The sequence below is a fragment of the Lacerta agilis genome, chromosome 12 (assembly GCF_009819535.1).
Source record: "Lacerta agilis isolate rLacAgi1 chromosome 12, rLacAgi1.pri, whole genome shotgun sequence".
Classification (NCBI taxonomy): Eukaryota; Metazoa; Chordata; class Lepidosauria; order Squamata; family Lacertidae; genus Lacerta; species Lacerta agilis.
Window position 1 is genome coordinate 30,234,230 of NC_046323.1, and position 13,942 is coordinate 30,248,171.

The following is a 13,942-nucleotide window of genomic DNA, read 5'->3' on the forward strand; positions in this document are numbered from 1 at the left end:
GTCTGGACTCTGCCTCATCACAAACGCTGCAGTGGAAAGTGTCATCCTAAAACCAGGACTAGTAAGTATACATGAAACCGCAACAATGCCAGTAGACAGAAGCAGAAGAAAAGGAAGAGCTCAATCCCTGATCTAGACAAAACCACATGACTGACAAGCTCCAGATGTGTAATGAGGACTCCAGGCCATGTTCATCTAACAGCATCCTACCCAACCCCTACGCAACAACCTCATTTGAAATTTAAGAGGATGTTCTAAAGCACCTATTAATGGCAAATAAAAAGCTTCTACTTGGTCAACAGCAGGCTTGATGATGTTGACAAGCTCTTGAGTTTGCCTATGGTGGGTTCTCTGTATCACAGATGCCTTTCTAGAACAAGGGTGGTGAGCACCTGGCCCTTCAGATGTTAGATTACAACTCCCTTTATCCCTGATAATTGGCCTTGCTGGCTGGGACTGGTGGAAGCTGCAGTCCAACAACATCTGAAGGCTCGCAGGTTGCTCGTTCCTCTTTTAATAGTTACACTTCTGACAACAAAGACAAGCAACTGATACCTAAGCCAAAAATACCCCTATGTGACCACTGCACCGTTCGCCGATAATGCAAGATCTTAAAGGCAGCAAAGCAGCAGACTGCTGACATGCTACACATGTATATGGAAGGCTGCCATCAGGCTCTGGCTATGACACTGCCCTCCCCAGGATTTCAGAAAAATAGCACCCTTTTTGCCTTACCTTGTTACCATCAGTTCCTGGTGGGCCAGATGGGCCACGGCTTCCAATGGAACCTACAGGACCTACAGCACCACTTTGACCTGGAAGACCACGCTCACCCTGGAGGAAGCAGATGGGAAAGAAGTTAAATGGAATCCAGAGGCCTTGAATTTTGATAGCAAGCTTAGCATTTAGCACTGAAGCCTGGAAGATGTTAGTGGTACCACCGACAAATGCTATTTTTTGCTTCTTCGCTCATACATAGCTGATGAATGGGATCTAGGCTTAAGGGCAGGTCTTGCTCTTCTGCAGGAGTCCTGCATCTAAACAAGAACTCAGAGTGCTGCTCTCTAGATGCACACATATTATTGACGGCCCAGTTCCAAAGACACTGGGACAGAAGGAAGTCCCATTGGCTTCCATGGGACTCACTTCTGAGCCAGAGTGCTTAGGAGACTATCCCTTTACTCGGCTTTATCTCTTGGTCCAGAATTCAGTTCCTCCCTGTCAATATAAGGACATCAACTTGCAGCTCTGCATATCCTATGCAGTTTATGTATGTATGCTATATTCATGCGATATTTTATAAATACAATTTGATAGTGTGCTATGCATGCCATACATGCATATATAAATTATACTGGACACTGAACACATTAGCAACACTTAACAGATGCAGCATTAACCGTATTATCTCAATATGTGTGTTGCTGTCTTCTGTAAAAATCTTCAGAAGGTGAAAATGTGGTTTCATGTATTATAGGCGGAAGACTAGAAACGGGAGCCTTTCTCCTTGGGAAATCTTCTACAATGGAGATGAAGCATAGGAACCCAAGAAGCTGCCTTATACAGAGTCAAGCCATTTATCTCAGTAGTGTCTACTCTGACTGGGAGCAAACCTTCAGGGTTCAGACAGCAGTCTTCCCCAGCCAGATCTGGAGATGTCAGGGATTGCACCTATGAAATTCTGCACGCAGAGCATGTGTGTTACCACTGAGCTGTGGTACTTTCTCCCAAACAGAAACCCACTCCAGTAGCAGTGGTTATTCAAGGGTATTCTGAACACATCTTTCTTAAAGCAAAATAAAAAATTCTTTCCAGTAGCACCTTAGAGACCAACTAAGTTTGTTCTTGGTATGAGCTTTCGTGTGCATGCACACTTCACATCTTTCTTAGTTCAAAGGCAGGTATTGCAGACTTTAGGAACAAAGCAAAGCACAGTGAAAAATAAACTTACTCTTGGACCAGCAGGACCAGCAGGACCAAAATCACCATGAAGACCCTATGCACAAAAGAGAGAGACAGGTTATGCTTAACTTTGAACATGTTTTCCTTACTGAGGTTATTTCAATCCACTGAGATAAAAAGGGTTTTGATCTCAAAACTGTGGTACAGCAGAATGTAGGGCTCAAGCCACAAGAGAGAATTTGACTCTGTTGTTGTGTTCATTCTCATTCTCTCTCTCAGGCTGGCAAACAACCTCACAGGGTTGTTGTGAGGATGAGGAAGGGACCAGCCATGCACACCACCATTGGAGTAATGGTGAGATAAAAACACCGACCGATGATCAACAAACACGACATATATTTTAAATCTGTGTGTATTCACACGAAGAGGGGGAGGGAACCTACCAGTTTAACCGATTAAGTGGCCATATTTCTAAGGGTAAAATGTGGTTGTGGTTGTTGTTGTTGTTGTTGTTGTTGTTGTTTTTACAGGAGTGGTTTCCATGCTGCGCATTGTGTTATCCATACCCAAAGGAGCCAAGGATGTCCAGTTGGCTGGAGCAACACAGGGCAGGTACACTGAATCACTTTAACTTCCCCTTGGTTTGAGAGGGGATTATCAGACAAACCATGCCAAAATATTGTGACAGCGTGTTGTAAGCACTGACCATGTTGCCTTATGGTTACACCAGGGAAAATGTAAAGGGCGGCTGCTAGAACGACAGCACAGGCACTGCTATGGAGCTTGTCCCTATAAGAGACACAAGGGAGCCAGAGTCATTCCCTCATGCCTCTTTAGAGGAAGTGTGCCGACCTGATTTTCTCCCAGCCACATTGGACACCTGTGTATGGCAGATGGGCAGCAGGATTTCTCTCACTGTGGTTAGACAGGCACAGACTTTCTCTCTGTTACTCTACCAAAATTCGGGGCACTGCATTTGTGTGGTTTGGGGGGGGGGGGGGAAACACACATCTTATCCATAAATGTATTGTGTTCAATTACCCTTTCGCCTGGTTTGCCAGCTTCACCAACTGGGCCTGAGGGACCTGGAAGGCCCTAAAATGAAAAGAAACAGATGTCAATCATCAACAACCCACCATCCTTTCATGCATTATGAAAAGTTACAGGTGAGCCTGCGCAAAAGTATTGGTAAACGCAATCTAAAATGGGAGGGCTCACAGGCTTCGTTCAAGACACAGGAACACAGGACGCGGACTCAGTGTTGTCCAGTGTTTATACTGGCAGAAGCTCTCCCAGGTTTCAGGCAGGGGACATTCCCAGTCCCCTCTGCAGATGCTGGGGACTGAACACGGGATATTCTGTGAAGGCAACTTCCCGTTTATGAGGGGGTTATGCCGCGAGGCACCCGTGTGTTTAAGTAAAATCGCGTGTGTTGGGAGCACAATTGAAAAAGCCTGCAAACACCCTCCCAACCTCCTTGCTCAAACTCTCCACAGGCCTCAAACAAAGGTCCCTGCAATGGCTCCTGGGCTTCCACTTGCAAAGGCTCGTGGGATTGCTAGATGCTGTTTTTATGCTATTTTTGCCACTTCCGCACTCTTTTAGGGCCGTTTTTGCCCCTTTGCGTCCCACTTCTGGGTTCCTGTGCGCAGTCACGCATGCCCTGAAATGGGGAGTTGCCTGTGCAAAATCCACATGGACTGAAACACCTATGGATTACTATCGCTGTTCTCTGCCCAAACCAACTTATTATTGTAATTTGAGTGGCAAGCCTCAGATTTTAAAACAGCTCTTTCCTTCACTGAAGTGCGTTACACAGATTTTCAGGATGACTCCCTTATATGAAAACTAAGCCATGTGCAAGACAACTCCTTGCAAGACCACATTAAGAGATTCTTAAGAAAGATGTGGCTTAAACCAGTCCAAATTATCTACCACTCCTGTTTTCATGCGCTAAACACATTTATACTCTGTGCATTGTGCAAGCCAAGACATACTGAAATGCTTCTGATCATTTGCTCTTAGCGCAGTTTCCAACCACAAACAGTGCAAAATCTGCATTAACATTAGCTAGTAAGAAAGACCATATTTGTTTAAGGAGAGCAAGGGAGGCAAATTTTGGCCTCTGACCTTGACCAGGACACCAAGGCCACTGAGAGGCTGCCTCCCAGGAGCATCACTGCAATGGGGAGAGCAACATAACCCCACCTATCAGCCACTGAAGGAGCAGCTGCTCCAATCCTTGTTTTCCTCATCCCTTCCCATTCCTTTTCCCTTTTCTGCTGTGTTTATTAGATTGTAAACCTGTGCACACAGACCCTCTTATATTTTAATGTACATACAGTGCTTAAAACGTTTCAAGCACTTGTTAAATAACAGTATTTGTATTATCATCATCCTCACCACCACCACTTACTTGGAAGCCAGGAGCACCAGCTGGGCCAGTTTCACCTTTAGCACCAGGGTTGCCCTAGAGGAATTAAAAGACGGATTAAAAATAAACATCCAATGCCTTTGGAGTGCAAGCATGGCTAGACAGCTCCCCCCCCGACTCCCCCCCCCCCCCGTATTAAAATCAAGGAACTTCAATGGCCACAATGAAATAGTCAACTCCCCCCCTGCAAAACTACCCAAAGAAAGGCACATGAAGTTCAGCGCCCTCCATTTAAGTTAATGGGCAGACAATAATGGGCAGACACAGGAAGTGGAACTCTGTGTTTGTGTCAAAGGTTAACAATGATGATCATGTACTTACGACAACACCAATTGGACCTTGAGCGCCGTTATTTCCCTCAGGACCAGGAGCACCCTACAATAACAGAGGGATGAGTTACGTAAGATATGGACAATATACATCATGTTTGTTATTTTCCCAAAAATAAAATGGCATCACTTTAGCTGACTATCTATTTAATGAACGAGGTGTTCCCCCCATGAGATGTAATCCAATGACTTTGAACATTGGTAGCATGTAGAAGCTAACTTATGGCATGTGTACACATACACATACACATTCCTTGCTTGCACACGTGGTAGAGTTGCTCCACACACACAAAAAGCAAACAAACCTGTTTCCTTTGCATTAAAAATGGAAGATAACAGACAGGTAGACGGGTAGTATAGCCCTCTCTTAGAGGTTGGCCATTCCTGTACAAATCCTGCTCTCTTAACTAAGGCATGTTCATTGGGACATAAGATAGTTGCACATACCCGTTGGCCAGAAACGCCAACATGACCTCTGTCACCAGGTTTGCCAGGCTCACCCTATGGCAGAAAGAAAAGAAAATGAAAACAAGATTAGAACAAACATCAACTACGCTCAAGTTCCTTTATTTGGGCTGATGCATCTCTTCTATTTCCGAAGACCCACTTGTGCTCTCTGAGACTGGAGTCAGTGCTGGGGGGCAGGGGGCATGAATGGGTACCTGTTGAAGTCCCTACCCTGGCCAATGAGAACTAGATTTGCTGCCCCTCCTACTTATGGTTCCCACTTGTTTGCTCACAAACCCCCCGTCCCAGTGATGGCAGGAAGCATGAGAAGGAGTTGTTCTCTCCCTGGGAAGCCAGCAGGTCCTCCACTAAGGGCATTGTGCCTGAGGACCTTCCCCCCGACCCCAAATCTGGGCAGGGCATTGATATGGACTGTAACCTTACACTACCACTGTAGTGCCATCACTCTGGTATTTGTTGCTGGGTTACCAGAAAGATTAGCATGAGGACACGAAGTTGGCGTTGCAGACAATTGCTCGTGCTACCAGGCTGTTATATGGTGGTACCCCCCAAGCTCCATTGCACTTACATTGGGACCTTTAGGTCCTGGGAATCCGATGATGCCAGGTTCACCTCTTGGACCAGCGGGACCAATTGGGCCAGCTCTACCATCAGCACCAGGCAGACCCTAGAGGAGGGAAACAAACCACATTGATTTTATCCTGGGTATATTGATTAACCTCCACTGAGAGCAGCACACTTCCAATGAAGACATTATATCTATATTGCATATCAATACATTACATATCAATATCACGATGCAACCCAGCCTCTAGACTCACCCTCTTTTTCTTCCCAGATCTAAAACAGGCTTCCTCAGCCTGATGTTACTGGATTCCCAACTCCCAAGACCATTGGCCATGTTGGCTGTGGATGATGGGAGCTGTAGTCCAACAACATCTGGAAGACACCTGACCTGGTTGAGGAAAACTGGAAAGGGAGAAGTCCTGCTGCAGGCCTGTGTTCAGAGGCCTGTCTGGAAGCTTCTGTGAAACCATTTTAACAAACCAGCACCTGTGCAGAGCTGAATCAATAGACAAGGTTCAACAGACACCACAGTGATGATTTCCTAAACTGGCAGGTAGTTGGGCCTGGGATGGCAGAACGGCTATGAACATGGGAATGTCCCAGGCTCAGACTCTGGGCTCACCAATGATCTCTTGAGAAAATTGCTCAGGGACTTGCAGGATGCTGATAAGTGTGCACCTGGGAAGGGGGACCAGTGAACTGTACCAGTGAGGAGGCAACAGTCAGAGGCAGGGGATGCTTCAGAGCTGGAGGGTGGAGCACAGGATGGGTTGGAAGAAGCGAAGGAAGAAGCAGGTTGGGCAAGTGAGGGGCTGTGTGTGCTGTGTGCTGCTCCACCCTCTCTTTCACCACTGTCTCCCAGAACCAGGAGGGGATTGAAGAGGGAAGAGCAGAGACAACTTCTAGGCAGACGTAGTCTCAGGCTGTGTGGATGCAGCCCTTCAGGGGGAAGGCACATAAACTGGTGGAGAGGGAGTGCCCCCCTGTTGCTGCAACTGCTCCATAGATCACAGACCAAGGAATAGCTGCCTGGACCCTAGACTGCTGTGTGTGGGTATCTGGAACGATAGAAACTACTGTAAGTGTCCACTTTTGACAATATTGTGTTAGCAATCTACCATGTGCATTCCTTTGCCTAGGGAGCACCGTGACACCAGGCTAAGCAGGATAAAAATGTTATAGAACACAGCTGTGGACATTACTTATAAGTCTATAACTGTTAACTAAAATCTACATTAAAAAATGATATATTTGTAGGGTAAAGTGTGGGCTACTTACAGCAAGACCTTCTTTGCCAGCAGGGCCTGGGCTTCCAGATTGACCAGGGAGACCCTAAAAAGCACAGACGTTTCATCTGAGTATCATCTTTGGGGCTTATTTCAAACAGGAATGTAAGAATTCCTCCTCCCTCCCTCTTTCAGACACCCAGCACTTAAATATATGCACAAATATAGTATAAAGGCTTGCTGCTATTAGGGATGGAGGAGAGTTTGGTCTGGCCTGCATTTTTAAGGGAACGGGCCTCATTTTCAACCCAGCAACGTGGAACAGATTGTAATTACCTTCCAATTTAGCGCTTCTCCAAATTTTGCAGTTTTGGCTCAAAAAAAGCATATTGAAATGCTTGTTTTAGGATAAAATGCGCACTGCCAGGTTCACCTCTTGGACCAGCTGGACTTTTTAAACAGATTAACGGAGAAATGGGATGGAACTGATTTATCAATGAACACGACAGAAATTGATGCAGACTGTAAGTAGTAACAAGTGATTGACAGATCAGTCTATCTACCAATTAAATCCATGTTTAAGGGAAATGTCCATATTGAACTCATTGGGATTTACTCCCAAATCACAGTGCAACCCTAGACATGTTTATTAAGCAGGTATGTATAGGGCTGCACATTACCTAAGCTCATTGTGCTTAACCCCAGGAAAGTTAGGATAGGGGTGCAACCCAAAATGTCCACTGCAGCCTCAGTTTCATATCTGTATAATGGGAATACGAATAATCTCACAATGTGGTCATGAGAGCTGAATATAGTGCTGAATATCAAGTTCTCATGACCAAACACTACTACTAACCATCACCATAAATCATACTGCATTTTTAAAATGGACCATTTTAAAATGCAAGCATTATGGGAGGCAGAGGGGAAACCCTCTATTTATTTGGATGCTGTTGCCTTGCAACGTCACACAATCCTCACCCTCACCCTTGATACTTACTCTTGCACCCATGAGACCAGGTTCACCGGGGCGTCCAGAATCACCATTGGGACCTTTCGCACCAGCAGCACCAGTAGCACCACGATTGCCAACAGCTCCCTACAGAGGAGAAACAAACCCACAACCGGCTCCAATGAGAGGGAGCAACTATGGCAGGAAGAACATTCCTTTTAAAAAACAACAAAAGCAGCAGCAGCAGCAGCAGTAGCAGACGAAGAAGAAGGTAGCTTACCATAACACCAGCTCTGCCATCAGATCCAGGCAGACCACGAGATCCAGGAACACCCTAGGAAGGAAAAGAGCACACAAATATCTGGTCAGAAAAGAAGAGAGAGTTTTAGCCAACAGGCAAAGGAAAGGCTTGCTACAGCTAAGGATTTACAAAGGGATGCTCGGCATTTGTGATGGGATTGGGGCTTCCAGAGAAAGCGACTTTTCCTTCACTTAATAAAAATGGTTGAACTGGGCACACACACGGACCCAATGGCTGGAGTGAAGCCAAAATGGGATGGTATCTCAGGGGCTTTTGTTGCCTTTATGTCCCCTTCCCCCTGTTCCATGTGCTGAAACTGACCAGACCAGAAGCCGAGTTTTATTTCAACCCTGGCAACGAGACACCAAGCTCCACGACACCTGAAGGCATCAGGGTATATTCTGTTTGGCACTTGCAGCTCTGTCCCAATAAAGAGAATGGCAAGCTCTCAACTGGAATGGCAGGTACCATTTCAATATAGCTCTGGAAACCAGCAGGTACCAGAGCAGGCAGAAGCATCCCTCACAATTAGATTTATCAAAAGGGATGCAACTGTGCTCTGTGACCTTAGGTTCACCTGCCCATACCCTAAGCCAGTTTTGACAGGTCCATGTCTCAGTCTTGATCAATATTGTTGAATTTATAGCGGCAGATGAAAACTGATAAAGCAGACCAGGTGCCAAACAACCTGGGACAACCTTGTGGATATTATGAGGTGACCTTCACTACTTGACATTATCCTGCAATGACCATAATGTGTGTTGCTGGGAACAGTATCAAAGTGCTGTCACCAGTGAGCATGCAGACTGTGAAAATGAGCTAACCACCAAGGCCTTCAGGACTTTTACAATGCACTGCAACCCAGGCCCACAGGTCAAAAGGAATGGTTTATCCCAATGGGGGGAAATCAGGACCAATTCACCCATTCGATTTATCCACTAGAGGAAGCATTCCTGCTAAGTGATCTCTTATGCCTCAACATCTGTGGAAAATTTTTGCGAACATGTGCATGCAAATTGCTGCTTCTTCAATCTGGAGATTGGCAATATGCAACTTTGGCAAGGAACAGTTTTTCCTGTAAAACACAGTATGTTTCCACTGCTATGCAGGCATGGAGATCACACACGGGACTGATCCAATGGTTAGAAAATACAATGTGCAGCTAAGCTGTCACTGTCGCAAGAGTTGGTTTCTAGATCTCTGCCAGATTCTAAGCCCAGCCCCCAAAGGAATAACTGAACAAAGTCTGAGCAGAATTCAGCGTGTCATGAGAAGCGCTGATTATCTTGCAAAAATTAGCCCTACTGTGTCCCCAATGCACCAAGTTCTAAAGAAGCAAAAAGCCCATCGACACAATTTTAATTGAACAATCATATATTCTCATTATCCTCATTTACTACTCCTGCTATTACTACTACACGTTGGCAGCTAGTGATTTATTTATTTTTACAAAAACCACAATTAGTTTGAAAATATTTCAGGACGTTGGATATCTAGCTGAGATGCCGCAGGTGAACTCTTGCTTAAGGCCTATGTCAGAGCAGGCCCTCTGGTAGCCCAGCACTGACCACCATATTGGACAGAGACTGAGGTTTCAGGTAGTGCCTTCTCCTAGCCCAGCTACTTGGAATACTTTAACTGGAACCTTAGGTCCTCTACAGACCCAGGTTGGGCTGCCTCCATCAAGCCATGGCCCGCCCACATATGCACATACATTGGAACATTGTCTGGTGTAGACAAGAATGCCCCTCCAAGCACAGGTAGGTGTGGTCATGTTAACCCCACAGGAATTTAGCAAGCCACCCTATATACCAGGTCAGACTATTTGTCTGCCTAGCCCAGTTCTATCTACTCTGACCAGTGGCAACAACTCTCTAAGATCTCAGGCAGAGGACGGTCTTCTAACTGTTACCTGATCCTTTAACTGGAGATGTCCTGGATGGAAAATGGAGCCTTCTGCATTAAGAATTAACATGTATATTCAGCCCAGTACCAATTATGCTTCAGTTGGTAGAGCACAAGACTCTTGATCTCAGAGCTGGGGGTTCAAGCCCCATGCTGGGCAAAATATTCCTGCATGGCAGTGGGGGTCCCTTCGAACTCCATGTTCTACCTCTGTGGATTTCCCATGTGTTTTCTATTGGGTTGGGTTTTTGTTTTCTTTTGCTTCTCACTTACTCTTAAACCTGCAGATCCAGGTGCCCCAGTCGAGCCAGGCTCGCCGTTGGAACCCCTCTTGCCTTCCTCACCACTTGGGCCAGCAGGGCCAGAAGGACCGGAAGCGCCCTGTCGGGTAGGAAAGAGAGCAAAACAAGCCACCATTTTGAGAAACAGGCTGCATGATGGGGGAGGGGGGAAAAACAGAATCAACAGTGATTTCCACCAAATAGATAGCAGTGCTTCATGCAGTGAAGATACTCACAGGCTCTCCCTTGTTACCGGTCTCTCCCTTGGATCCAGCGGGGCCAGGTTCACCCTGGAGTCAAACAGAACAAGAGATCCCAACAGTGAACACTATGAATTTACACACACCGTTGTTGTTTTTCTTCTTCTGAACATCTGGGCTGCAACGTTATCCAAGCAACTAAGAACTGCAGCAAAACGGCCTAGCAGCTGCATCGCACGCAACGATACTCCCTGAACAAGTCTGTAGATGCCCACTCAAGAGTTGGTTCCTACTTAAATCAATGGGTCATTCCCCCTTACAGGTAACCAGATGTAGAACTGCAGCTTCAGTCATCCAAATTGGGCTGTTCCTAGCCCAGATTTGTGCTTCAATTATTGGGGGCGGGGAGATGGAATCCATATGTCTCACTCCCCAACTCATCCCATTACCCTGCAGCCTTACAAACAGTAGCTGGCCCAGAATGTAAGAGGGACAGTCCTGCTCTGTCTCCCTTGCCCTGCCCCTAGTCATTTGAGCACTGGCTTGGATGGTGTGTTTATTGGAAGAAGGGAATCATCAATGCAGCACAATAGGGGAATAATCTGTGCCCAGTTCTAAGTTAATATGCAGTTACTAATTCACATCTGACTTAAGTCATGGACAAACTTCGTGGCTCCAGTATTCTCCCCAATACTGGTCTCCCTTACAGAGCTGCTGTAAGGATTGCCACTGTAAGGACAATTCTTTCACTGGCTAAGTTGACATAAAAAGAGCATATCTGCAACAGTGACTGTCGTTGGCATTAGACATTAACAGCTTGGTGCAAAACTGCACTGGACCAACAGAAGGCAAAATAACCCCAGACATTTTACATGATCAGACACTGCTTCACACTTGGTTGGATGGTGCCAAATGTTCTAGCAAGGGCAGCCTAAAGTCAGAGCAAGCCCAGATGCTGGCAGGCAAGACCAGCATCCTAAGTACGAAGGCAACTCAGACACTAAAACGATGCCCTGCTGGCCTTTGTGGAAGCCACATATAACCCCTGGGGACTGTGGAATTGGAGGGAAGCACCCCCTGCCCTCTGCCACTGGACAGGAGACCAAGGATCACCGGGGAGGCTGCACTGCCTGCCCCTATCTCCCAGGAAGAACATCATGGCAAGGAGAGGACCAACCTGGCTTATTGGCCAGACAATGAGCAGATTCAGGGGGTGGGTTGTTCCCTCCCTCCAGTTCCTGGGGCTGGAGAGCAGAGGAACAAAGGCTGCTGGGTTGTGCATGTGTGTATTAGTGTGCAGCAGACATGATGGGCGATTTGGGAGCTACCTGCCATTTGTAAGCTGCCTTGATAATCACTTGACTGAAAGGCAGGCCATATACGGTAGATAGCATCACTTACAACAAGTCCTCTAGCTCCAGCAGCACCAGCGGGGCCAGAAGCGCCAATCATACCACGGGGACCAGGCAGGCCAGGAGCACCAGCTGGACCGGGAAGACCCTGCGCAGAAAGGAGAGAGAAGGAGGAGAACACATGTCAGAACTCTCCTCTGTAGCGCCACAGAAGCTTTTCCTACGGGACAATCCAGTTTGACACCTGCATACTTACAGCTGCGCCTTTAGCACCATTAATGCCGTTGTTTCCAGGGTTACCCTAAGAGAGAGAGAGAGAAAGATAATGTTAGGTTTTAAATATATATGATCATGTTATCTGGGCATATTGGTTTAGGGGTTGTGTGTGTGTGTGTGTGTGCTTACATGTTTCTTTATGCCCAAGCGGCATATATAAACAAAATAACTCAAATAGCTCAAAAGCAGACGCAAGGAACCACATTCATCAGTAGCAGAAGCTTCAAGGGTAACTTACTGGAGGACCAACAGGACCGGAAGCACCAGGGAGTCCAACCTCACCACGAGGGCCAGCAGGACCAGAGGGACCTGTGTTGCCAGCAGAACCAACTTCACCCTGTTTGGGAAGAGAGAATGTGTGTGGTGAGTGCTGAGTGTTCGGTGTATGGTTCATTTCAGCACTTATTCTACTCTAATCAGGCTTAGAACAAAGACAAAACAAAGGTAACGTCTCCAGTGTGTCTGTCTCAGTTAAGATGAGCACTAGATAGTACAGTAATCACAATCCAATTGTAGCAGATAGCTCAGCAAAAGAGAAGATATGCTAGCCCTGTTGTTGCTATTATTATTATTAATAATAATTTTACAATCCTTACGTTTGAGTTTGGATCATGTGATGCATTGCATCGAGGCAGATTTAGGGCAGGGTGAGTGGTGCAGCCGCGCTGGGGGTGCAGCTGAGAAGATTGCCTTCTCAAAGCCTGGCAAGCACTGGGAAGGTGGTGTTAGGGCTCTCACAGGGCCCTGGAGTCCTCCTGCCTCCTATTACCAAGGTCTGCCCCTGCATGCTGGGATATGCAGGCTTTTGTGGATCCACAACATCCATGTGAAGACATCATATGCTGTGGCAATGCCACAACATTAGCCTTCCTGATAGAAAAGCAAGTGCTTTATCTTTCTCTCTAAGCAAGGGGCGAAATTTCGTTACTGCCCATCTTTCCCTGGCTATTACAAACCCACCCAATCATTATGACCACTAGAACTATCTCAACAAGAAATAATTTCATCTGCAATTTCTGCACATGCCATTAATTTTTCTTGCTTACAGGAGGGCAAATGCAGTTATGTGAATCTATCCTAAGTGAACAGTGAACCACCGATTTGCCCAGCTAATGGTTTGGGGGAAAACATCACCAAACATCTCCCCTAATGCAAGATGTATATTTTTGACATAGGGATAGGACCAGTTCTGTCTCTCTGCTCTTTGGTCCAGCAAACCCTTATGTGAGCTGAAAGGTGTGAGGGGACGATTTTCACAAATCCCCTTCTTTGCCCTCCACACTGCTTACCAGAGGATGCCCTAGCTCTCTGGAGCAGGGGGCTGCACAGAGAAAGAGGAATTGGCAAAAGACCACCTTTCCTCCTTTCCACTAATGCATGCTGCCTTGTGGCAGTGGAGGGGCACCACTAGATACAGCCCACTGTGTGGAACAAACCAAATAGCATTACACTTTTGCATTTCAACTGCAATTTGATTAGTTTAAAGAAAACTACGAATGGTCGTTGTGAATGTTTGTAGGTGGGAACAACCTGTATTCTTCTCATTGTACAGCTAAAGCATTGCTTGGTTTGAAAACATTTCGTTGAGCATCTGTGCCTGTGGGGGCGGAATATATGTCATACCTTGGCTCCGGGAGCACCTCCGAATCCTGGAGCTCCAGCAGCACCCATGGGACCCTGTGGAAATAAAGAAAGAGAAATCCTTCAAGATCTGCAGGTAGAGCCAAACGCATGAAAGGGTCTGCTCAT

At 46.4% G+C, this 13,942-nt stretch overlaps 1 protein-coding gene across 1 annotated transcript in view; it reads right to left on the minus strand.

Annotated features, from left to right (window-relative positions):
• Nucleotides 1-13,942, minus strand: part of COL1A2 (collagen type I alpha 2 chain) — a 65,602-nt gene that overhangs the window by 24,724 nt on the left and 26,936 nt on the right. The window contains exons 16-31 of the mRNA XM_033164934.1: nt 13,817-13,870; nt 12,432-12,530; nt 12,174-12,218; nt 11,967-12,065; nt 10,602-10,655; nt 10,358-10,465; nt 8,159-8,212; nt 7,927-8,025; nt 6,979-7,032; nt 5,702-5,800; nt 5,113-5,166; nt 4,658-4,711; nt 4,319-4,372; nt 2,944-2,997; nt 1,952-1,996; nt 736-834 (exon numbers count right to left, since the gene is read on the minus strand). Coding sequence (XP_033020825.1) covers nt 736-834; nt 1,952-1,996; nt 2,944-2,997; nt 4,319-4,372; nt 4,658-4,711; nt 5,113-5,166; nt 5,702-5,800; nt 6,979-7,032; nt 7,927-8,025; nt 8,159-8,212; nt 10,358-10,465; nt 10,602-10,655; nt 11,967-12,065; nt 12,174-12,218; nt 12,432-12,530; nt 13,817-13,870 — 1,125 coding nt within the window. The remainder of the gene's footprint in view (nt 1-735; nt 835-1,951; nt 1,997-2,943; nt 2,998-4,318; nt 4,373-4,657; nt 4,712-5,112; nt 5,167-5,701; nt 5,801-6,978; nt 7,033-7,926; nt 8,026-8,158; nt 8,213-10,357; nt 10,466-10,601; nt 10,656-11,966; nt 12,066-12,173; nt 12,219-12,431; nt 12,531-13,816; nt 13,871-13,942) is intronic.